This window comes from Canis lupus, chromosome 17, assembly GCF_011100685.1.
Source record: "Canis lupus familiaris isolate Mischka breed German Shepherd chromosome 17, alternate assembly UU_Cfam_GSD_1.0, whole genome shotgun sequence".
NCBI lineage: Eukaryota > Metazoa > Chordata > Mammalia > Carnivora > Canidae > Canis > Canis lupus.
The window spans coordinates 31,864,258-31,890,888 of NC_049238.1; the positions used below are offsets into that span (position 1 = coordinate 31,864,258).

Here is a 26,631-nt window from a genome sequence, read left to right on the forward strand (position 1 = left end):
TAGTACTAAAACAACCAAGAAGCCAAGTCACTACTTTAGAGTATTGAAAAAATGAAAATCATATTTCCATCAACTTCCTATTTTCTTCTCAGTAGTAAACACAAGGAATGCATTTAATTTAAATAAGAGAGAGGTGATAATTTATTAATGCTTTATAAAAAGAGCAAACTGGGATGCCTGGGTGGCTCAGTGGTTGAGCGTCTGCCTTTGACTCAGGGTGGGATCCGGTCCTGGGATCGAGTCCCACACCAGGCTTCCTGCATGAAGCCTGCTTCTCCCTCTGCCTACTGTCTCTGCCTCTCTCTGTGTTTCTCTCATGAATAAATAAAGTCTTTAAAAGAAAAAGAGCAAACTTTATTTTCCATCATGTTGGATGATACTGGCTTGATTCATATTGTTATCATTCCTATTAATGTTTTATAATATAATATGGGACATATAAAAGATATTGCAGTTAAAAATTATTTTTATTCCAATGGAGAAGAAAATTACAGGTTTAAAAATCAAGTTTAATATCAAAAAAAGTAACACATAAAAGTTTCTATATTTAGAAAAATCTGATTGTTTAAACATCATCAACCTTGTGATGACTACAATACACTTTATATCAACCTCTGAAAACCTCTGTTCAAAGCTGTAGCTTCTGCTCAGAAATAGTGCAGGCAGGGCAGAACTTTTCATGTTCCAGCAGAATACAAAGTTTAAGAGTCCTTTGGTATAAATATTCATTCACTGGCCTTGGTCAGCACTTTTAGCTCCTAGAGAATAAAGCTGGAACTCACTACTCAGAACCTGTGTCCAGCAGCCACACCTCATGTCCTCAGGGGAGTTTGTTTCCTTGGAATTCTGTGGCCCTATTAAGATCCTAAAACAACCACCTTCACTGTTATGCAGCTGCCGTAAAAGGATTTGAACCTGGCTTACAGCAGGCAAGCCTGCTAGAGTCCAAAAGAGTGGGACTTCCTATATTTGTATATGAATGCATCTGTCCTTCCAAGGCTAACTTTGTAGCATTCTACTGGCACTAAGGAGCCAAATGGTAGCATTTTGTCTAAGCCCTCCTGGTTACTGGCTTCAGATGAAGATGACACTGTCTCTGGTATGCTAGTTTTTTCTCCTGGATTCAAGCACTTTTCGATTCCAAGTTCATCTGTGTGGCTGACCTCAGAATTCAAAGGGATGCTGCTCTGTTCACAATCTTGAAGGCGCCTGTGGTGATCTTCACTGAGCAACAACACAATGGTTCCACCAACGTGGAGCACTCTGAGGAAAAATGGTAATTGGTATGAGTATTTCTTTCTTTTTAGACAACAAACAATCCCACTTTATTTAAAATATTTGGTGTTTTTAATTTGAAATTTAATTTTATCTATTTAAACACAAGGATTTTGATAATTAGGTAGTATCTTCCATAATGCATATTCATTATAGTAATTACAGAATCACTAGCACAAATCTGCTTTAATTATCTATTTTTACTCTACTTAAAAGGCAAGCCTCAAAGTAATTCATAGTCACATTCTAATAAGTGATTGTACAAAGGAAAAGACAAATGAAAGAATCCTAAAGAATCAGCATATATTAAAGGTAGTAGGATGGTGGCAGAAGAAAATCACCAGAAGGACTGAGGAAAGGAACAAGGGAAGGACAACAGGGAAGACCAGGAAAAGAAGGGAAGATCCTGAGATGCAATCACTTGAGCAAATTCTGCAGAGCACATCTGCACTCTGAGTTGCTGAAGATATTCCTGAAAGTAGGAGAGAGGCAAGTAAATTCAAGAGGGTGGCAAATGCTACCATTCAGGGAAAATCCCAGGTGCCCTGGGAAGGCATTAGGTGAGTCCTGAACCTGTGCTTCGAGATAAGGACAAGCAGGAATGAGGCAAGCCAAGTGACAGTGAGGGCCCAGAGCACTGGCAAGGAACTGGAGGCAGAAAGGCAGCAGACAGGAGAAGTGAGGAGGAGGCACTGAAAGGAATTCAGCAGGAGGGTGAGTCAGAGGGGACAAGGGGAGGGAGGCAAAGAGCACTGTTTGAAGGTGCTGAGGGACCTAGGGAACAGGGCAGGGTACATGCCCATCCATGGTTGGACAGACAGCCTGGAGGCCAGGAGAAGCCCAGGGCTCCAGGAAGAGATTTCAGACTTTCAACAGGACACAGCAGGTAAAGCCACAATGGTGGAGGATCTCGCGGTGTGTGTGTGGTGGTGGTGGCAGTACCGAGTGAGAAGAGAGAGGGGGCCAAGGAACAGAGACTTCATGTTTAAGGCAGGAGGGAGGAGGAAGGGTCCCTGAATCATACTGCTAAGAGAGTCTGGACAGTAGTGACGGCAGGGAAGTCAAAGGTGTACACTTTCCAGAGGGAGTGGTCTCAACAGTGTCTAATGCTGCAGGACTAACAAGTGGCTCGGATTATGAGGAGTCATTAGTGAACCCAGGCACAGCAATCTTAGTTGAGGACAGGAGCAAATGTTGCTACCAGAATCTAAGGAGACTGGAAGGTGAGGAGTAGAGATGTCAAGCATAGACTATTCTTTCAATAAGTTTGGTTGTAAAGGTAAGGAAATAGGGTGACAGCTCAAGGGCTGAGAGTTACAGGGAATCTCTCCCATACCTGACAAAGATGTCAGGAATGCAAGTAGCTTTCCCTCATCTAAACAACCAATGTCAAGACAAGTTAGTCTCTAAATTACACTGTAGTATGCTACACCGACTATATAAAACCTCAAACGATATAAAAAGTAAAAAATCAAACCACAAAGGCTGTGGGCAGGTGTCAAGAAGACATGGTCATGAAAGTTCAAATATGTACACGTTTTTTTTTAAAGATTTTATTTATTTGAGAAAGAGAGAGAGCATGAAAGCGAGCATGAGTGGAGATGGGGAGCAGAGGGAGATGGAGCAGCAGATTCCCTGCTGAGCAGGGAGCCCGACGTGGGGCTCCATCCCAGGACCCTGAGACCATGACTAAGCCAAAGGCAGATGCTTAACCAACAGAGCCACCCAGGTCCCCCAATACATACACTTTCAACTGATCCTACTGAGGCCTTCAAATTAGGGGGGAAATCTTGACTATCTTCTGGAAAGTTCCAGGCTAAATGTAAGTCATTGCTCACATGTATTAGTATTTCACCATGAGCTGAGTTGGCTTCATAGTATGGCTGATGACTTGCCTAGTTAGGCACAAAGGCTGTGGTTATTAACTCTGGCTGCATAACAGAATTAGCCTGGAAGTGGTGAAGAAATACATCCACGTTCTACTCCAGGCCAATTAGATTGGAGCCTTGTAGGGGAGGGGTAGAGAATGAGTGTCAGTGTTTTTCAAAAGCTCCTGAAATGATTTTAATATCATTTAAGTCAGGGTTGCAAAATCTGCTTGAGGGAAATGTGTTATCAGGCAGAAGGGAGTACAGGAGCTCTGGAAATGTCTGAATTATAGGTGTTGCCCACAAAGAGATCTTACATAATATGTTAAGGGTGATGTGACTGTGTGGCAGGAGAAGTTGCTCAGAAATGAAATAATCCAAAAGAAGTGTGGAGCATCCTAGTTGGGCTTACACTTCATGTCAAGTTTTAATTCTCCTTAAGGAATGCCAGCCTTGACACTGAATTTTTTCCACGCTCATTTTTTCTAGTGGTGACATTATTTAGATACATAAGGCTCCTGAACATTTATATTGTATTGTTCTACCAAATGCCCAACGGAGACATTTAACGAATTGACCTCTTCATCCTATCTTTTGTTCTTCCATATGTTCTAGGTTCTCTCCTTTACCACCAGCTTAAGTGATCAGAAAAATACATATTCAGCCCTCACTGTTTGAGGCTCTCAAAGAAATACTTTGAGTTCTATTCCCTGAGGCAGACCTTAGAAACCACGACATGGATAACACTTCTGCATCTTCATTTTAAAATCAGCAGTGTTGTAACCTCTCTGTGTTACTGAACGTTCCCTATGAGGCTTCTGCCATGTGGCTCAGCAGCTGTGATCTTGAGGAAAAGTTCATCTTTCCGGGTCCCAGTTTCCCATCTGTAAAGTGTCTGGGATCAACACATAGGAGGCAGGGTTCTTGTGAGGTTTAGAAGTAAATACATAAATTACCTACCTTGGTGATTAAAATACACGTCACTATTTCAGATACTCAAATTTCAGGTAAGAATTAAAAATTGGAATCTTTTTCAGAATAAAACTTATTCTAGTGCAAGATGATACAGGATAACTATTTATTTCAATTATAAGCTTCTGGTTTGAAAACTCAAAATTAAGTTACAAAAGCTCTGGGAAATTACTAAAACGCAATCAAATCTTAACTGAGGAACTCGGATGTATTTTGCTTATATGCTCAATAATGCAAAAATTATAAAAGTAAACTCAACAACTTACCTCTCCATTTCTTGTAGAATGCTTTTGATGTCCTTCCTTAACTTAAACTTTTTCCCAAATGGAATGTCAGAAATAATAATATCGACACTCTCTGAGGGCAGTGGCAATTCTGGAATACAGAAACCAGAGAATCCTGTTACATTAAGTTGAGATATTTATAACTTAAATATGAGAAAGCTGAATATTCAGAATTATTTTTGCATATTAAATAAAATTTGGGGTTGCTAACATTGTGTCCAAGAAACTACAAGTTTCCAAAAGGGTTTTCACTAAAAAAATAAATGATAAAGTTGTTATATTCTGTTTTTTGAAAATTGGTTTTTCTGTTATGATAAAATGACATAAATTAAGCAGAATCTTAAATTAATCAGAAAATTGAACTCTCTAAACATATTACATGACTAGAATCCAAGATCCAAGAAGAAATCCAAGAAGAAACACATTACATTGTTTAGAAGAATCCACACAGATCCAAGAAGAAACACATTACATTGTTTAGAAGAATTTTCTACAAATTATATCCTATAACTTTCATTTCCCTCTTCATATAAAATTTTATGTGTGTAGATCTTTTTGCTTTTAAGGGAGATGATCTTAGCTTTCACTGAAATTTTAAAGGACACCCAAAAGTTACGAACATCTACTTAAGACCTAAGACCAGAGAAGAGGCTAAACAAATCAACAAAATGAATATTATCACTAAACAAAATTAAATACAGTGTTTGATGATTAAATCTAATTTTTTCTCATCTTTACATTTCTCAGAAATTAGATTATCAGAAGGTAATACACATAATCTTAACTTCAACATTTTCTTAGTATACTTTTCATTTTCTACTTATTTTATTTCCTACCCACCAAGTAAATTAGATATTCATAAGGTCGATATCTCAACTTTCATTTTGAATAGCATCTAATTCTGTAAAAATATTAAAATTAAAATAATCTTTACTAACTTGAATAGTACGTAAATTTTTGTTGGCTGGAAATTTAAAACCAAAGCAAAAAGTCCCATTACCTGGGAAAGTCTAATGAACACTTGATAAGCTCTCCTAGTTCTAACCCTTGCTTGAGATTAGTAGAAGAAAGAATAAGTTGTTAGAAAAAGTCTCAGGGTAATATTCTTTTAAAGTCAGGCAGGAATTATTTTTCTGAGTAGTTATTTTCGTAAAGATTTATTTATTTATTTTAGAGAGGGCGTGGCGCAGTGGGAGAGGGAGTCAGGATCTCAAGCAGACTCTGCTGAGCATGAAGCCTGATGTGGGGCTTGATCTCATGATCCTGAGATCATGATCTGAGCCAAAACCAAGAGTCGATTATTCATTCAACCAACTGTGCTACCCAGGTACCTCCAAATCATATTCTAATTTCATGCATTTAGTTTAACGGTGTTGATATAGGACATGTACATTTAAATACTGTTTCTATACTTTTTGCTGAACTACTCAAGGCAATGTACAGTGAAGGCAATCATGGTTATCGGATGTTTTATACATGAGAAACCACAACAGTAGTTTACTCTCGAGTTTGAGCCCATGCCTTTCTTCTGTGCGCACTCTCTCTCTCTCTCTCTCTCACAGACACACACATATTAGCTGCCCAATTTGTTCAGGTTTGGTAACATTTTTTTTTCTTTGTCAGTCTCTATTTTTGTTTGCAACTTTCCTACTCTGTATTATATAATTGGCTGAACTGCTTAAAATAATTTTAGAAGTTGAGGGAACAAAGTTAACAAAATAATCTTTTCAAAAAGTTCTGGAACTAAGTAAGCAATGCTATCTTCTAATAGAACATAAAATAAGCCGTTGTTGATGTATGTGAGAGGGCAGGCAAGCCCTGGTATCAGACAGCTTGTATTTGGCTCTGCTACTAACTAGGGCGGGGGCTCTGGGAAACTATTACGTTAGTTTCCTCGTCCGTAACGTAGGGTAAGAGTACCTACCTCAGAAGTTTACAAGTGAGATCATTTACAGAAAGCATTTAGAACAGTGCCTGGCACAGAGTGAGCACTCAATAACAGCTCTTCTTGTGGTTATTCTGTACAATGTCCTCTCTGGGTGTACGGGCAGATGACAGCCAGGTGGAGACCAGTGGCCAGAATCCTTCAAAGTAGCTCTGCAGAACAGTGCTCCCTTATCCCGGCTCCTCAAAGGCCATGCAGGGCAACTGCTTCCAGGTGGGCCTCTTTCCTACTCTTCCTCCAGCACTGGTTCTCAGAGCAGCAGTATCTCCTGAGCAGCATCGTCAGGAGTTACCACCAGCAGCAGTATCTCCTGGGAACTACAAATGCAAATCCTTGCCTCCTTCATCCCAAATCTACTATGTAGTATATATCAGAATCGACTGAAGGGCTGGTAAAACACAGCCTGTTGGCCCCACCTCCAGAGTTTCTGATGAGGAAATTCCTGAAATCATGAGCACCTGACCCATAATTTTCAACACTGTAAAATCTTTTAAATTATTAAATGCTTTGAGCTGCCTGCGAACAAAGAGTTTGCCTGTAACTAAGGAGATAAAATTCTGAAATAGAAGCATAGCTCAAAACAAATATGTAAAAATCATCTCTTTTTTACAACTCTACAGGATGATTCAAGAACATTAAAAAAATTTAACATACTGATAAGTCTTGAACAAAAGGACCTGCTCTATTTCTCCCTCCTTCCAGGAGAAAAATGGGTAAGAACTAGTTAAAACTCAGGATTACGGCTCTGATATATTTTCCTCCAATAGGTTTCAAGAGCCTTCAAGGTATCTTTTTGTGCATATTTAGACAAATGACTAAATAAACTGAGGTCTTCTACAAAACTGCACATACTCTTCCTGTTTCTTTCCTCATACTTCCTACTGTTCAATGTTCTTTCTACTGTGTAGGTTTATACATTTGTATTCTGTCCTTGGTCTGTAACTCTCATAGTTGTTTAAAATCGGTTGTATTTTTAAGTTGATTCAGTCCTCATGACCAATCACTGTCTTGGCTTTCTCTATTCTTGCTGATTTTTTTCTTAGATATTTGGATTTTATTAGAAATTTTCCCCTGAAGGGCTTTTTAGTGAAATGTTGCCTGAACTTTTTTTTTTTTTTGAGACTTTTTTATTTTTAGAGAGAGTGAGAAAGCACGTTCATGAGGGGTGGGGGGCGGGGGAGAGGAAGAGAATCTCAAACAGACTGTGCTGAAGTGTGGTGCCCCATGTAGAATTTGATCTCACCATCCTGAGATCATGACTTGAGCTGAAACTGAGAGCCGGACTCTTAACCAGCTGGGCCCACCCAGGCACCATGCCTGAACTTTTTTATATTTGAAAATGTCTTTGTACTAAAATGACATCTTAGATGGGTATATTTTTGGAGTCACACTTGGCGTCAGTAACCTTGTAAACAGCCACTATTCTATGGACTCTACTTATTTATACTGCTCTATAACTTCCTGTTTCTTTCCATTGTGGCCAAATTTTGAGGTTTATTGTATGAGATTATGCCCTTTCTTTGGTTGCTACTGCTGATTTTTTTCCTTCTATTTTTACTATTCCTTGCAGAAGGATATAAATCCTTCAGTAAAGTTTCACTCTGTTATCTTCATCCAGAAGCTCATAATTAGTTTTAAATATGCAAAGTATAGTTTGGCATCTGGAACTGGTGACCTTTTAATATATAGTCCAAACAGGAACATTTTCAAGAACAAGATGATTAGGAATAAAATTCCATATTTTTTGAAATATTTATTGTCTGACAAATTGGTTTATTATTATAGTAGACCAAAAAAATAGTATCTGGGCACACTGAAATAAGAAAACCCACAAACTTTTAAGATATCAACATCAAAATTAACAAGTAAAATGATTTTTTTTGTGGTCTGTAATCTTATACTGATTAGATTCTTGGATGTATCAGTCTCTAATCCCATGTCATTATGGATATTTTTCTGAAGAATGTAGTATTTGTTTTTAATACGGATTTCAAATTTTTTTTTCATAAAATTGCCTGCTATTCTTCAAAGTTTCACTTTTATGATTAATAAACTCTCTGTAGACCCTAATATTTTTTGAGAAAGTGTTTTCTTTATAGGTTCTAAGGTAACAGAGCCATAGTTTCTAAAGTAACAGGAGAGCTCAGAGAAAATTCTAAGTGAAGGATACTCTTAATTCTGTTTCTTTCATAGGGAAAGTTTAATATTTCAGCCCCCCAGTTCAATCTCTCCATTTAGAGAGCCTTTGACAAACATTTTCACAACACAAAACTCAAGTAAATTGTCTCTATTATTCTTTTAATTGGTTTACCAATGTAGAGGCTGCAGAATCTAAACCCTTCTCAATTTGATTCCATTCTATTCTAGAATATATGCTTATCCAATCAAAGAAAGCCATTAGAAGATTCTTCCTATAAGATATCCAAGGTGTATTCATAGCATTTCAAAATTAAATTTTGTGCATGATTGACCTCTCACTGTTTCAATTTGTTCATTTCTTCCTTGGTGTTTTTAGTGATTTTAATGTCCTCCTGTTGCCAGCTTTATTTTCCAAAAGTTGCAAAAACTTATGTTTATGGGCACTACATTTGCAAAATTCTTTATAGATTTCCAATGAATTTTATAAAAAATGCAACCACAATGAGCCTACTGGTTTAATTTTCTTTTTTAATTTATTTATGATAGGCACACAGTGAGAGAGAGAGAGGCAGAGACACAGGCAGAGGGAGAAGCAGGCTCCATGCACCGGGAGCCCGATGTGGGATTCGATCCCAGGTCTCCAGGATCGCGCCCTGGGCCAAAGGCAGGCGCCACTACTGGTTTATTTTAAAAAACTTTATAGGACCATTGTAGAATACTTCGGCTGACCCACAAAGTAATTCCTTGAAGGCTTAAATATTTTTAAACCTAGCTGATGATGGGCAAGGAAATAAAATGTGTTTTGTTATGTTCAAATTTTTTTTTTCTTTTGCAACCATCTTCATTACAAATAATTTGCAGGTTAGTTATCCCCTGTATATTTAAAAAATGGTTTTTGAAAAGTTTATTATTTTGATAACCTAAGTTTCTATTTCATTTATCATCAGTGCTTGTTTGAAGGTAATTATGAATTCTGTGGGTAGCATACCAAATTCCAAGTACATTTCTGCTTCACAGATTTCTTTAGTAGAATATTAGTTACCACTAAATACTGCATAAACAGACACACGTGCAGTTCTGAGCGGAATTTACTATAGCACTACAATTATGAAAGACATCATCTTTGACAGAAAAAACTTCCTAAATTTCCAAGAACTGAGAAAAAGAAAAGCTAAAGCATTATTGGAACAGATTTAATGGGTTTTCTTTTTGAAACATTTGATAATACTGAAACAAAATTGGCAACATTTAACTCTGTAAAGGTCTTCTACCAATGGAATCAACATATTAATAGCTATGGCTCCATTTTGTTTATGTACATAAGAAAACTTGGTATTGAAAATGAGCAGAATTAATTTAGAATAATTATTTGATCTAAATGAAAAGTCATGCTTCACCGAGTGATAGTTAAATGCATTTTCTTTTTTTTTTTTTTTTTTTTAAATGCATTTTCTTTAGCTGCATTTGATAAATAGCTGTCTTTGGGCTCAGTCTCCTTAAAATAACTATGTTTTGGAGTAAATACTAGATGCTCCTATAAACAGATCTGTTTCATTTGATAAGTGGGATCATCATGGTCCTCACAGTGATGATAAATGTCAATAAACATTTCGCTTGTATGTGTTCATCAGCTTTCTTTAGAAATGGAAACTGTGTTAACTTTCTCATTAAACATGTGCTTTTAAAAACTTATTACTACTGAGTTTGTTATACAATATAAGTGTTATCAAATAATAAGGATTGATACCATACAATAAACTGTAAAGCCACTGAACCAAAAAACACTCAACTGTCTGTGGTAAGCTTCTTATTCCCTATTTCCACATACTCCATGTATAACTAACCCATCACTTCCCACTTTTCCTTCTGATTCCCCAAATGGGCAGCCCAGCAGCTTCATGAATCTTACATAATATGGCATGGGCCACAAGACATGTGGCTGGAACACCAGGCCAACAAGAGCAGGATAGGTATTGGAGGAAAACTTACAGTGTTCTGAAAGAAAATGCAACCACCATATTATGGGCAGCTGATGCGTGTATTGCAAAAAGCATGCCTTACTCCTACAAGAGTTGAAATGAAGGACATCTGAGAACAAAGCACAAGCAATAAGCTTGTTATAAACACTTTTTTTTTTTTTTTTTTAATTTTTTTTTTTTTTTTATTTATTTATGATAGTCACAGAGAGAGAGAGAGAGAGAGAGAGAGAGAGAGAGAGAGAGGCAGAGACACAGGCAGAGGGAGAAGCAGGCTCCATGCACTGGGAGCCCGATGTGGGATTCGATCCCGGGTCTCCAGGATCGCGCCCTAGGCCGAAGGCAGGCGCCAAACCGCTGCGCCACCTAGGGATCCCAATAAGCTTGTTATAAACTCTCACCAAAGTGATGTGTGGCAGACTATATAATGTCTAGTTGGAAGGAATGAAAACATTCTTTTTCACCTGTCAACAATTCTCTCATTTTAATTAACTTATACATGTGTTTCTTTTGCTGAAACCTGCATGTATTACAGCTATCTTATCCTAGGAATGTACATATACCTGTAGATTAACAAAAAACAAAGCCTAACCAATGACTAATTAGTTCCTAAGATAGCCTGTAACATAACATTCATTTGGTTCCAAAATTTCATGATAATTAAAACTTAGGAATAAACACATGTAATTTCTGCATATTAAAGGATCATCTCCTTTTATATCAGTAGAAAGTTACAAAGTAAACTTCACTAAAAAAGTAGAAAAATAGTCATTAAAGTACACAAAGAGAACAAAGATAGTGATTCTGTAGAAACAAACAATGATGAGAGTATTACTAACTTCCTAGACATACCCATGTTTACAGAGGTCTTTAATTATGCTGTGTGTTAGGCAATAGACTCAATGTGTGTATGTGATAAATCCCTATCACAGGCTCTATGAAGTAGCGATTATTTTCATACTCTAGATGATGAAATACAGAGGTCCAGGATTTTGGTGAAGGCCATACACTGGACAAACAATGATGGAGCCAGGATTTATACTAGGTCTGTTTGACTCTGAAGTCTGTGTGCTCTTACTATAGTAAAAAAGGGGTGGGATCTCTACATCTGTCAATGTTGAATAAGAGACTGATTCATGGGTCTCAACATTCTAAATTGTGTTTATGATTAAAGCTTTTAAAGGTGAAACCAAATTAGTGAAGAAAATAAACACCTGGACCTAGCTACAATGTCCACCTCTAAAGTAGAGAAGTATAATGAAGGGCTACTTATTAAATAGTTAAGATGGGGCCCCATGTACACAAAGTCTAAATGGTTCCATCTAGACTGAAATTTTTAAAATGTTAGGATGATGAAGAAATTTAAAATAGATGGTTTATTGTTTCCTCCAGAAAGTTACCCTGAAAACAATTCACGAAAGAAAAATCTACAAATAACATAGTGAAATATATTTTATCTCAATTGTAACTAAGAAAAGTAAGTTTGAAAAATGTATCAATATTTTTTTTTTAATTTTTTATTTATTTATGATAGCCACAGAGAGAGAGAGAGGCGCAGAGACACAGGCAGAGGGAGAAGCAGGCTCCATGCACCGGGAGCCCGACGCGGGACTCGATCCCGGGTCCCCAGGATCGCGCCCTGGGCCAAAGGCAGGCGCCAAACCGCTGCGCCACCCAGGGATCCCTGAAAAATGTATCAAATTTATAGTTTTATTTTTATTTATTTATTTATTTTTTGAAAGATTTATTTATTCATTCAGAGAGAGCGAGAGAGGCAAAGACACAGGCAGAGGGAGAAGCAGGCTCCATGCAGGGAGCCCGGATGTGGGACTCGATCCGGGGTCTCCAGGATCACACCCTGGGCTGCAGGCGGTGCTAAACCACTGTGCCACCAGGGTTACCCAAATTGATAGTTTTAAAGACTGCAATAAGATGATGCTATGAGCCTCAACAACAGTTTAGTGAAACATGTCCTGATGGCTGCTGCTGGCCTGGGGTAACCTAGCTTCTATTCTTGAGTACTCTGTTCACCCCCACGCCTCTCTCCCTTCTCTATCTATACTCATTCCCTAGGTGATCTGGATTTAAATGTCACCTATACTGATGATGCCTCACCTCTCCCCTAAACTCCAGATTTGGGCATGGGGCTACTAACTTACCATCTTCCTCACTGGTGCCTAATGATCACATGGAACTTGACAGGCTCCAAAACTCCAACTTGCTCCCCAGCAGTTCTCCCCAACTTAGTGATGGCAACCCCACTTCCAGCTGCTCAAGCCAGGAAGCTGAGTCATTCTTGCTCTCTTCCTCACATGCCACATTCAATCCAACAACAGATCCTGCTCGTTCTACCTTCAAAAAGTATGCATCAGACCTCTCCTCAACACCTCCATGAATAGCACTTTGGCCCAAGTCACCTCATTTCATACTGGATTATTGCAATAGCCTGTAACTGGTTTCTTTGTGTCCTGTCTCCATCCTCCCTGCTATAGTCTATTCTTAACATGGCAGTTAGAATGATCCTTCCTTTCTTTGGCCACTTGGAGCCATAGAGAACCTTTTGTTTTCAACACTTAAGAAAGAAAAAACAACAATTGAGCCCCTTGCTTATTTTTAAAGTAAAATCTTTGGAAGATGTCCCCCACCTGAAGAAAGATAAAAATGTAGTTGGAAGAGCGGCAGAGGCCGGACAGCTCGGTACTTCCTTCCTGACACCTCTGAGGCACTCTGGAGATTATAAAGGGTTTGAAAATCCATTACTCTGCAACAATTGATGAAACCATCCCAGTCTTCTTGAAAGTACCCCCAAAACAGCTTTCTGAAAGAAATTAGAATTCATGAAAGCTGATTTCAGCCTCATCATTCATCGGTTTCCTCTAGAAATTTGTCTTATGCATAAAGTCCAATTAAAAGCTTTGACAGAAAGGTTGAAAAAATAGTTGTTGGCAGCAAACAACTATGAGATTCAACAATACAACGTCTTCTTTCAGGCTGCTTTATTATGTTTTTATGCATAAGTTATCCTAATATTTTCTTGATATTCTACTACTTTTCCTCTACAATAAAAGTTTTTGAAACAATATTTTGTTCCTACAGATTAAAGGTTAAACACTGGGACCAACTACTGACTATTCACCCTGTGTCAAGAGAATACCATTTTCTTAGCTGGCAATTGAATGTGCTCGTTTTTAAGGGAGAAAGATGTACTACGGAAAAAGGAAAGAAATAAAGAATGTGAGACTTGTCTAAAACAGTCTAAATACTATGAGTCTTAGGGAAATATGATTTTGATTGGAGAGGGCACAGTTGATTTCTTGTCATGTCTGTCACTGCTGATCCCCCATCAGTAAAAAGGGAGTAACGGTTTTCCTCTACCTCACTGGGGGACCAACTGTTCTGGTTCTCCCCAGGCTTTCCAGTTTTAGCATTGGAAGTGCTTGTTTAACAAACAGGTCTGGTTGGTTACCTTATTCCTATGTATCACAGGAACACTGTTCAATGTGAGGCAGGGGAAAGGTAAGATAATTCACATTTCAGTTTATCTGGAAGAAATCCAGAGTTTTGTTATTTATATTGTACTGTCTTCTTTATTTTATGCCTGTATTAAGTGGTCCCTGGTTATGATGTGAGAAATGGTTCAGAGACAACAAACTCATCTCAAAAAGGTACTTTCACTTAAATGCTTAGGGAGACCAAATAAAGGTTGTTATTAATAATGAATCTTTTGAAAAATAAGTTATAATTAAGGATTAGGCCCACAGATATAAGGTATAAAATATTCAACCTTTATATATGTATGGAAAGTGAATTTTGTTTACTATTATGATTCTAAATATATTTACATATGTTCATTTTCCCAAAGGTTCGCATTTTTAGTATCTTACCTATAACAGAGACTTTTAGTAACTCAATTTTATCCTTTAGGCCTGCAGCTTTCAGATTGTCACATGCACCTAATAACTGGGAGTCACTGGCATCAGCACCTACATAATATACATCCTATGAGGAAAGAAATTCATATTTTAAGTGTAAATAAAACTATTGCCATTTTATGTAGTTAAGAAAACCTACTTGCTTCTTCTCAAATAATGAAAATGAATTTAATAGATTTGTTAATTCACTTTAAAACAAATTTATAGTATGTTTTAAAAATGATATTCAATGGCAAAAAATTAGAATTGTTAATTTTTACAAACTATGTTTTACAATAACAAATGTCCAAAGAATTTGTGAATTAGCATAATCTGTCATGACTAATCACTGAAATTGTTTACATTTTTCTAAATTTGTCATATTATTTTAAGAAACACAGCAATTTAATTAACCCTTCATAATCTATTTTGACAACAATAAATAGCAACTCATATATAATCAAAGCTAATAGTCCTAAAAAGACAATCTACTTGTAAATAACTGGGAATTGAATATACATCTAATGATTAAAGTAAATATATTGCTTGGTTCGTCAAACCGTAGAACTTACTGGCCATTCTTTAGCAGCTTCCAAAAGTATTGTTCCAAGTCCACACATTGGATCTAAAACAAATGCACCAGCCTACAGACAGAAATATTGATTTGGTGTTATACAGCCTATCATAAATATGTATTATAAAAGAAATCTAAAACTCAAGGAATCAACATTTCAAGAGTAATGATTGCTTTTTGCACTTTATTAGGAATTTCAGGTGGCTAAAGCCATAAGGCAGGTGTATGAACATTAGGAAGGTTTCTGGTGTGGCTAAATTGCAGTGAGTGAGAGAGAAAATGTGGTGTCCACATTAGAGGTAGCTAGGTGAGTCGGTCAAGATGCACTAGATTATGCTGCATGTAATAACAATCCCTAAATTTTAAAGGTTGAAAAATACACAGCTCATGCTACATTCCTCACAGATGGGCATCTGGTGCTTCTGCTTCTTACTCTGGAAGCCAAACTCATGAAGTGGTCACCATCCAGAGCATTGCCATTACTGTGGCACAGGGGAAAAAAGCATGACAAATTATATACTAGCTCTTAAAGATGCCATCCAGAAGTGAGACACATTACTTCCACTGACATTTAACTGGCTAAAGTATGTTAGTCACATGACACCCATAAATTGAAGGGGTCAGGAAAGTGTAATCCTACCTGTGCCTGGGAAAAGAGGAAATTTGGAGAAAAAACTATTCCCATTATGGAGGGGTCACATCATGTCACATCTTGTAGGTACTGCAAGGATTCTGGTTCTATTAGGAAGAATAGGAAACTACTGGGGGGTTCTAAGCAGAGGAATAACATATTACACTTCAGTGGGATCACTCTGGCTGCTCTGCAGAGAATGGATCAGAGAAGGGTAGGAGTGTTAACAGAGAGGCTAGTTAGGGGATACAAACAAGAAATGATGGTGACTTGTATTAAGAGTGGTATTGGTAAAAGTGATGAGAAGTGGAATGTTAAAAATGGCAGTGATAGGAAACGACTTTGTGACCTGAGCAACTGGCAGAGCTCCCTGTTACTGAGATGGGAAGAGATGGGAAGAAGCAGCTTTGAAGGAGACAAAGAGTATAGTTCTGGACATGTTAATTTTGAGCTACCTCTTAGATGAAGTATAGACGTCAAGTGATTTGTTGAACATATGGGTCTAGAGTTCAGGGGAGAGGTTCAGGCTACAGATATAAAGTTGGGAACACTAAGTGTTAGTCATAAATGATATTTAAAGCATCAGAACTAGATGAGTCATCTAGAAAGTGAGAGAAGTTAAAAAAGAAAAGTCTATGGGTTGGACCCTGGTGATCTCCTAAGTATAGACGTTGGTAGATGAAGATTCAGCAATGCATACTGACAGCAGCACATACTGATGTAGGAGGAGAACTAGAGTGGTGTTCCAAAAAACAGTGGAAAAAAATGTTTCAAGAAGAAGAGTGATGACAGTATCAAAGTGCTAAGAGGTAAGTAAGATGAGCAGTGTCAGTGGAGTGCTAGTGATGACAGCCTGCTGGAAGTGGGCACAAGAGAGAAGGAGAAGATAGGAAGTACTGACGCCAAATATGGACAACTATTTTTAAGAGTCTTTCTGTAAAGGGAAGCAGAGAAGGAGCATGTGGGTTCAGGAAAGGGTTATTTTTTTTAAAGTTTCAAGATATTAAATCAAGGGTACATGCTGCTGGGAATGTGCAGTAGAGAGAAAAGTCCTGAAGTAGGCATGAGGTAATAGAATCCAGTCAGCAAGTACTGGAGTGAAATAAGGACAGTTCACTTATTGTGATGATGGTAAGGCAAAGTATGTGGGCACAGATTCCAATATGTTGGTAGATTTGGTGAGGAGAACATGTTGAAGTTTTTTTCTGATTCCAATATTTAAGTCAAATAAGAAGCAAGAGAGTGAAAAGTGTGGGTAAGGAAATGACTATAATGGTAGAACATAGAATCCAAGCTGTGAATGAGGGGTGAAGACGGGTGATGAATAATGGACAATGGTAAGTAAGGTCAAAAGACTAGAGGCCCCAGGGGTTAAGGAACTGTGTGGTAAGGTGCTAGAGGAATTGAACAGGAAGGAGAAAGAGGCTGAGAACAGGATTCTTGAAATTGATATTTTTGGAAGGTATATCCCTCAGGGTCTAAGATACAACTAAGGTAGATTATTAGAGGTAGGGAAGCCAAGACACTAAGGGATCAGGTTACAGAGTGGACATTGAGATCCTAAAGAACTAGGACAGCAATAGTGTCCTACACTCTTGTAGAAATGACAGGAAGAGAGGTCTGCATGTGACTGGATAGTTTCAAGGCATGTTCTTCAAACACACAGAGAGGTTCTGGGTAAAAGGAACAATGAGGAGCAAGCAGGACACCTACCACCTCTAGCCCCATGGTCCCTTGAAATGTCTACAGAGGAAGCAGAGTGCTCAGTGGAGAGCCCGGTTTCAGTCAGAGCCAGAGGGCACTTAATGGAAAGAAACATAATGTCCTTCAGGAGAGAGAGAGAGAGAGAGAGAGAGAGAGAGAGAGAGAGAAAGAAAGAGAGAGAGAGAGAGAGAGAGAGAGATTGATTTTCCCCTGAGCAGTAATTCTAAGGAGAGTAGCTGATGGATGCCCCGTGAAGGGATGGTTAAGTAAAAAGAATAATGATCTAAATGACAATTTAGTTAAAAATAACAATGGTCTGAGAACTAATTTTTATTAAGATCTTAATATGTAGCTTAATACTGTGCTCTTCCTCCTCTCAACTTGGTCCATGCTCCATGATGTGATCTGACCTTAAATATATTTAGTATCTTTATGTTACACAGGACTTTCTCTAGCTATGACATTTGGGTACACAGGTAGAAGTAGACAAGTATTTTCATGCCTATATTAATAACTAAGACTTGCAGAACTTGATTTTCCTTGTTAGGATATTTAGGAAGGAGAACAGTTTGTGGTAAATGTGAAAAATATCTAATATCCTTATGTTTAGATTTCATTGTTAGTGGCACTGACATACCCAAGGTTGGATACTGGGATAATTTACACTGTGGGTCATTATAATGAAGAATATGAGGACGAAAGGCAGGCAGGGACAAGGGGGGTGGCCCGCCCTAAGAGGAAACCACCCTTAAAAGGATTTTACAACACCCTGGAAGGGGCCCTCCACTCTTTCCCAAGTGATAGGTACATGACAAAAACCTGATTGGGTGACAAGAGCACGGAGGGTTAATCGGATTAAAAAACCTCACAAAAACTCTCTTGGGTCCTTTCCCTCTTTGGGAGCTTTGTACTCTCAATAAACTTTGCTTTATTATCACTCACTCAATAAACTTTGCTTTGCTGCCCACCACTCTTCATCTGGTCTACCTCTTCATTCTTCAAAGTGGAATGAACAAGAACCACGGATACTAAAGGAAAAGAAATCCTATAACAAATACTAAACTCCTTCAAAACTACTGTGCTGTGCTACTTCTTTCATGCTTTAACAGACTTCCTATGCTGGTGGTCACATTTAGAGAAACAATCCTTACTCTAGGTTCTAACAAGGCAAACTCACAATAAGGGAAAATTTTATCAAACATTACTTTGGATATTTTAATTTACTTTCTACTTTTCTGACAAATGGATGTTTATGTCAAGATGAAGGTAACATTTCAAACTTGTATAGGGTGGTTATATAAATTTATATTTATATAATACATATATATGTGTGTGTGTATATATAGTTATATAGTTATATAAACTGTGGTGAGATCACTGGCAGTTTGGTAACCATAACTCTCTCTCCCTAGACTAAAAGAAATTTGGAACTAAAGATTAAAATCAAATAAAAAAGGAAAACATGGATTCTGGGAACATGATAATCTTAAAGTAGCTTTTTCCTTTTCTCTCAACTCCAAGCATTTATTTCCCCTAAGCCCAGGTGATGCTCAGACATACAGGCAACTAGTGCTAAGAGAAAGCCCTGGGCTTCATTTGGGACCCAGAAGGAACTGGTATGAGGCCTCTCAGCCATGGCTGGGTGGGGGATTAGAGACTAGCACTGAAGCCCAGAAGGGAGAATCATTGGAATGGGGAGAACCTGGTCTTCAGAGATCTATAGATCTGTAGGGAGACCAATAAATAGAAAAGTTTTCACCTAGAAATAGAAAAGTTTTCAGCCTGGCTGACAGATTCTCTTTATACTGTCAAGCCCAGTGGCACCAGAGATCCATTGGCCTTCTACTATTAATAGGATTTTAGCCATTTAAAATATTTTAATAACCACAAGTTGAGTCCCAGTGAGCCAAAGAGAAAATAACAGCACATCTAAAGGGCAGGGGTCCATGAGTAGCAAGAGAATAAATAGGCAGAACAATCAGAACATACATCTAGTGAAACAGAACTCCTGGAGAAGATAGATAAGTATTTGAACAAAAAAATTAAGAGCTTCTAGAGGTATTCAAATGTATGTGCACATGCACAAAACTTTTCAAAGCTAAAAAACCATGATTTTTAAGCTAAAAATTCCAATGAATAAAGTAGAACATATCTCTATGACTCTTGTTATAGCTTGGAAAATAATGTTCAAGAATAACTCAAAATGCAGATCCAAAATATAAAGAGATAGAAACCATGTGAGAAAGGACAAGCAACTTGGAGGATAGTTCCAGGAAGCCTAACTTGTTTATGATCTCAGAAGCAGAAAAACAAAGTAGTTTATAGTAAAAGTCACTAAAGCAAGACAGTTGAGTCAGTAACAATTACATAAATAGTGAAAGATAGAGTGCCTGAGCCAGAGAAATAACAGTAACTTTTATAATTATTATGTATTCCAAATAATTATTATAACTATAATTATTATTGCCATTGCAGCAGCTAATACTTAAACACTTTCTATATAACACGCACTGTTCTAATCACGTAATGCTACTTCACTTAATCCTCACATGACCCAGGAGCTTTTTTTTTTTTTTTCTACAGATTTATTTATTTTAGAGAGAGAGTGCATATGTGGGGGCTGGGGGAGGAGCAGAGGGAGGTAGAGGGAGAGAATCTGAAAAGCAGACTCACTACTGAGCAGGGCGGTGCATCACAAGGCTTGATCTCACAACCTTGAGATCATGACTTGAGCTAAAATCAAGAAGCTGACAATGGACTGAGCCATCAGGTGCCTCTCCCCCAGGAGATTATTATTCTCATCTTGCAAATGAGAAAATGAGGCACAGAGATGTTAAATATCTTGCCCAAAGTTTCCCAGCAAGTAAGTGGTGGAGCCAGAATTAGAACTCAGGCAGTCAGATACACCAAGTTCTGGGATGAATAAAAAACACACATATGTAAGTATATTCTACTAATATTTCTGAACTTCAGAGGATTTTTTTTCTTTCAAGGCTTTATTTAAATTCAAGTTAGTTAATATATAGTGTAGTATTGTTTTCAGGAGTAGAATTTAGTGATTCATCATTTGTATATAACACCCAGCACTCATCACAAGTGCCCTCCCTAATGCCCATCCACGTAGTTACCCCAACTCCTGAACTGTAGAGAATTAAAGAGAAAAGTCTTACACGCATCCAAGCAGAAAGACCAGGCAACTATAAAGGAAAAGGAAAATCACACTGGCATGTACTGTTCATCTAGAACACAGGAAAGTAAATGGCAATGAGACAGCATCTACAGACCTTGAGGGAAAGGGACTGCCACTCAAGATTCTTACATCCAGCCAAGATGGGTATTTATCCCAGGATGAAAAACAAATTTGAGGATATATAGGAATTTCAGACAATGCATTATTTGGATACCACACTTGAGGAAATACCTTAGATAAGACTTTAACCAGCCAACAAAGAAACCAGAGCAGAGACCTCAAATAGGGAAAGACAAAGTGAAGAACAGTGGGGAAGAGTGACATACCTTGTGGTATGCCTGTGTGTAATATACAGAAAAGTGTGTGTGTGTATACATAATTACACCTTCGTGGTTAAGGATGGGCTGTTAAATATAAGTGCTAAATAAGAACTTTTGCATCAGAAGGTGCATATCTCGGGGAAGTTTTGACACATGGTAAATAATTTTGTTCAATCTAGTTGTTGGGGGTTGGGAGTGGAGGGGTATAAAAATGTTTCAAAGGTCTCATTACAGTGAGGAGTCAAGGTGGGTTAGGAGAAGAGAAGAAAAGCCCTCTAGAGGTCTCATGATAAGGAAGAGGGTAAGTTTAGAGTGTCTTGGTGGTGAAAACAGTGTCTTGACAAAGTAAACAGCTGATATCTTGTTTTAAAGAAACAGTAGAGGGATCCCTGGGTGGCGCAGCAGTTTGGCGCCTGCCTTTGGCCAGGGCGCGATCCTGGAGACCCGGGATCGAGTCCCACATTGGGCTCCCGGTGCATGGAGCTTGCTTCTCCCTCTGCCTATGTCTCTGCCTCTCTCTCTCTCTCTGTGACTACCATAAAATAAAAAATAAATAAATAAATAAATAAATAAATAAATAAATAAATAAATAAAGAAAGAAAGAAAGAAAGAAAGAAAGAAGAAGAGCAGAGTCCCACGTGCTTAATCAAGAGAGGTGGGAACAGCAACCATTAGTAGAATACAACAATAAAGTATAATCTCCAACCTCAAGGACAGTAATGAAATGATTATCAAGTAACTTGATCAAACTGGCAAAAATAAAACTAAGAAACAATATAAGAAGTAATAAACAGTAAATAGAAGGAATATAATCAAGTATGTCTGTCATAATACTAAATTCTCTCACTGGCAGACAGAGACCATCGGAGTGGTTAAAACAGCTGTGTGTTTATAAAAAAAAAAAAATTACTGAAAGCACAGTTGAAAATAAAGCAGTGGCAAAGAAATGCAGCAAATGCAAGGAAAAAAAAGGAGTAAAAATATTAGTAAGACATGAAATTTAAGTTTAAACTCACTAATCAAGATAAAGAGAACTTTATGTTACAATAAAAAGGCACAATTCCCGATGAAGCAATAAGTCATTAAATGCGCATATACCAAACTAGACAGCAGCAGACTAAGGCAACAACCAGCAGAAGTGCAAAAAGTTAAAAATATAAATACAGTAACATAATGAGATTTTGAAATACCTCTTTCAGAATTGTACAGTTAGGAAAATAATAATATAGCAGACATTTCTTGACTAAAAAAAATTATTTTCTTATGTCCACAGAACACTTATAAACATTGATCCAGATCTTGGTCACAGAGAAAAACTTAAAATTTAAGAAATAGAGGTTTTATAGGTGACATAAAAGATTAGAAATAATAAAATGTAGCTATCTTTGAACTCAGCTTTTTCATAGTCAAAATACTCTCAGAAGTTCAACATATATAAAAGCATATCGCTGTAGCAGTTCATAAATATAATGGCAACAGAAAGAAAAAGATAGAAAAAAAGAGAAATTAAAAGAAAGGAAAAGAAAGCTAGCAACCATCAATCAGTCGATTATTATACAAAGTACCTTGTTATTAATAAGAATGCAAACATTTTCCTTACCTTAATTTCAGCGAGAGAGGCCATTGCCCATGCAATGGTAGACCTCAGGCCTGCTGTCTTGATGTAAGCTCTGCTAGCTAAAGGAACCCTACAAAGAAAAGTAACAAAGTAACACCCAGTATTACTGGATAGTCTAAAGAAGATCATGATATAAATAAAAATGATTCACCTGTCCATATCAACATATTCATCTAAGAATCCCCTCAATTACAGAATAGTTTAGCCTTATTAAAAAATACCTTCTCTAATTGGCACCTTGTCTAACCAGCCAGTGTGACACTTCAGAGAGGTAAATTTGTGGGGTGCCTGGGTGGCTCAGTCAGTTAAGCATCTGCCTTCCACTCAGGTCATGGTCTGAGAACCCTGGGATAGAGCACTGTGTCACTGGACTCGTTGCTCAGCAGGGAACCTCTTTCTCCCTCTCCCTCTACCCCTCCACTGGCTTATATGCGCTCTCTCAAATAAATAAATAAAATCTTAAAAAAAAAAAAAGGTAAACTTGTTAGACAACTGAAATTTAAACTCTTAAGAAGTGTTTGACTTATACAAATCTAAACACATAGGGAAATCTCTCTCAAATGTTAATATATTTTTCTGCTTTCTGATATGGAATACACGGGAACTTTTCTTGCTGATCTGGAGTCAAGAGGAACATATTGTTCTCTGATACAGATGTAGTATGGGAAGTAGGGCTGAATGGATGCTAACCCTTGAAATCTGTTTTCTAGAAAAAGATTGCTTTTGTAAATTTGCTCTTTGCTCATTTGCGTCTTTCTAAAAGATGAAATGAAGCATGACATTGCATTGTCTAAAATAATTTATGGAATGAAGAGCTGAAGTAGACATCTCTCAAATGAGTTCACTGGCCTCCATTATGTATTACTTCATACTTCATCCTCTACCTCATCACTGCTACCATCAGTGTTTCCAGATTTGATGGAAGTTTTCAAAATATTATTTCTATCTTTCTAATGCTATGAACAAGCAAGCTTGAGAAAAGCTATTACAATCACCCTAACCATTCCTTTTTTTACGTTCTGGCTTATAGATGCCTAGATGTGAGCTCAGAGCAAATGGGGTATTCCTATTGAATTTTTATAATCTTTAAAAATATTCCATTCTTAGAATCTAGAAAAAGGATATCTAAATCACATTATAGTATGTAAACAAGGATGTACATATAAAATGTTTTGAAGATACCAACAATATTTAAATGCTTCCAAGGAGCTAGAAATCACTATTTTCATCCAGCTAGCTCTTTCTTCCCAAAGCATCTAGAAAAGTACCTGTTACATGATGTGTCCAACAAATATTTTGGAATAAGGAAATGAGTCATTTGCATTTGTTATCATATAGTACCCTGCAAGATTAGAGAAATACCTGAAGTAGATTTTAAATACTGGAAATACTCTCCCACAATAAAAGAATAATGACTATAGAATGTTCAAATGTGAATTTTAAGAACTATGTTTCTATTTTAATAAAAACTCCAGATGCCAACAGACTAAGGGCATGTGAAAATCATTTAATAATAGAAATAATTAGATATAATTTTCAGGATGAATCATGTAATCAGTGAATGATTATAATCAAATCTTTTATAGCTCTAACTGGCCAGATTAAATCATATGCATTAAGCACCAAGAAAACACTTCACTGGCTCAAGTAAAGAACCCAAATGCTTTGCTTTTAGCCCCCTCTGGTATACTGACATTTCATATGATAAATAAGAGGATAAATTCTTACTTTTACAAACTCTACGGGACAAATCTGAAGCTTAGAGAATAAGATCTACCTGAACACAGGGATTCCCACCACAGAGTAAACATCATTTAGATGTATGAAGATCTGAAAGAACAAATAGATGTTAGAACAGAACAGGAAATGCATTACAAAATGCACTGACAATTTGAAAACTTCCATTTTGAAACTATGTTTTATTTTTAAATTTTATTTTTCTAATAATCTATATTTTAATAAAAAAATCTAAGGCCCTATTTGTCATATATGGAAAGATGTTCCATAATAATTTTTCTTGAGCAGAGAAAAAGTAAATTTTTAGTACATTCCACTGAAAGAGTCTGAGGATAACTCAGAATACAGGGAATATGGAGAATCATGTTCTGAAGAGATCTTGAGTTTTTTCTTCCCAGAGATTCTGAATTATCATCACTGGATCAGACTTTTCAGCACTGTGGGTTAGAAAAGACTTCCTAAAACCAATCTTAATTCCAACTTCAAACAAGACTTGAGGTCACACAGGACCATCACAGGCTACACATATTTCCAGGGAAACAAAATTTTCTTCAGGCCAAAGATATCATAGCAAGGGTGACCTTTTCTCTATTTTCTGTAGGTGAGCTGCTTCTTCTGTACTGTCCTTCTCCTGTTAGGCCATTAAGAGGATTTAAATGTCTCAAGTTATAATTAGTAGCTCAATTAAATTTTAAAAGTTAGAATTTTACTTTAGTAGTCTGATGAGTTCATGGAATATTCCGACTCAATGTTTGACCTCAAGAGCATTTGATCTCTGATACTTTGACTCCAAGGTTATTTTTACTATATAGTTTAATCAGAATTACTTTAACATTGACAAATTTTTATTTAAAAAGAATGATCTGGGATGGACTCCACTTTGTAAATTTAAATCCTTGATCATCAAAGCAAAGCTTTCCAATTTTTTGCATTATTCATTTTAGCAAAAGTATTTATCAGGATTCTTTTCTAATTAAAATCGATACTCAGAAAATACACTGATATTTTTACACTCAAATGTTACTGAGACTAGCTTCTCCCACTATAAAATTTTTTCTCTTAATTTTGCAGAACAAAATTTTTTAAGGTTTGAGTCTTCTGTTATTTTTGGTCACAAACTTTACTGTACAATTTTACTGTTGTCAATTATGCTAATAGCTATTATTAATTACATGAAATGGCTGATAGGAATTAAATGAGCTATATTTATTTAGGACCTAAACTATGAGAAAACTAATTCTGAGGCAGTGATATGGGGCCAAGTAGAAATGGGGAGATGGGAACCAGCAGAGCACAAGACAAGAGAAATGGAAAGGGGAGACAGAAGGAGGACACTCTCATGTCAAAACATTCTTGGAGTCAAAATATTTTCATGACAGTAATGAACATACATCAAACATTATTTTGGAAAAGTGAAAATATCAAATGGAAAACACTGAAAAATAAAACAACATAAAATTCTGATATGGCTAGCTATTATTCCATTTAAAGGTATGGAAGAATAAATTTATGAGTCAATGAATCATGAAAATGACTAAACTACCTGTCAAATTTATCAGATGGTTTTCAAAAAGGTGAAAAAAATATTTTTAAGACTTATTTATTTGAGAGAGAGAAAGAACCATGAGGGTGGGGGGAGAGCCAGAGGGAAAGGCTCTCAAGCACATTCCTGCTGAGCACAGAGGACCCTGAGATCATGACTTGAGCAGAAATCGAGTCAGACTCTTAACCGACTGAGCCATCTAGGCACTCTGTGAAGAGTATTTTTAATACTAGCTTTGGTTTCCCCATATAAGTGTTTACTTTGTTCCAATGAAAAATCTCATGTAACCTCATTGTTAACTTTGAAAATAGAGAAAAAAAAAGAAAAACATAATCCCAGAATCCTAACAAAGCCACTATTAACATACTACTGAATTTCCCAGAATCCTAACAAAGCCACTATTACATACTATTGAATTTTGTGTGGACCTTTTTGTTTTCTATTCATTTGCTTATTTTTTTTATCATTAGCCAGAATTTTTTATTTTAGACACTTAATACATATTATAGTGATTGCAGAGAGGATCTCTGAATCCTTATAATAAATTTTTAAAAATTCAACTGTGACAAAACAATTCCATCCCAAAACATCTTATTTGGATAAGACATTTTCAACAGTGAAAAATACTGGCAAAACTATCTGTACTTTTCTACTGCTAAAGAGAAAACTGACTGCTAGATTCATGTAGACAAGCCTTTTAAAAAAAGTCTGAAGCAAAAGTGAAAAGTACAATACAGATAGTTGACATTGTCTTTAAACAATTAGGTTATAGGCATATAAAATAAAACATTCAGTACCTCTAAATTTGGATTCCTCAAATCTGCTTTCCATCCAAACTGTTTCATAACAGCAATTCCAATTACTCTTCCTACCTCCTGAAAAAGCAGAAAGTTATAGAAAAGAATACTAAAAATGAAAATTTTACATTTAAATGTAAGCAAAAA

The 26,631-nt window shown here is 36.8% G+C and overlaps 1 protein-coding gene across 4 annotated transcripts in view; it reads right to left on the reverse strand.

Moving 5' to 3' along the window:
• Positions 1 to 332: 332 nt before the first annotated feature.
• Positions 333 to 26,631, reverse strand: part of THUMPD2 (THUMP domain containing 2) — a 37,894-nt gene continuing 11,595 nt past the window's right edge. For 3 of the 4 annotated variants that reach the window (XM_038561342.1, XM_038561343.1, XM_038561345.1), the window contains 7 exons: positions 26,485 to 26,562; positions 24,185 to 24,237; positions 22,390 to 22,477; positions 14,943 to 15,014; positions 14,344 to 14,458; positions 4,382 to 4,490; positions 333 to 1,263 (listed from right to left, as the gene is read on the reverse strand). In XM_038561342.1, the coding sequence (XP_038417270.1) occupies positions 939 to 1,263; positions 4,382 to 4,490; positions 14,344 to 14,458; positions 14,943 to 15,014; positions 22,390 to 22,477; positions 24,185 to 24,237; positions 26,485 to 26,562 (840 nt within the window). In that variant the 3' untranslated portion in view covers positions 333 to 938. Of the gene's footprint in view, positions 1,264 to 4,381; positions 4,491 to 12,230; positions 13,187 to 14,343; positions 14,459 to 14,942; positions 15,015 to 22,389; positions 22,478 to 24,184; positions 24,238 to 26,484; positions 26,563 to 26,631 lie in introns of those variants that run through there. The other variant, XM_038561344.1, reaches the window with a different exon arrangement.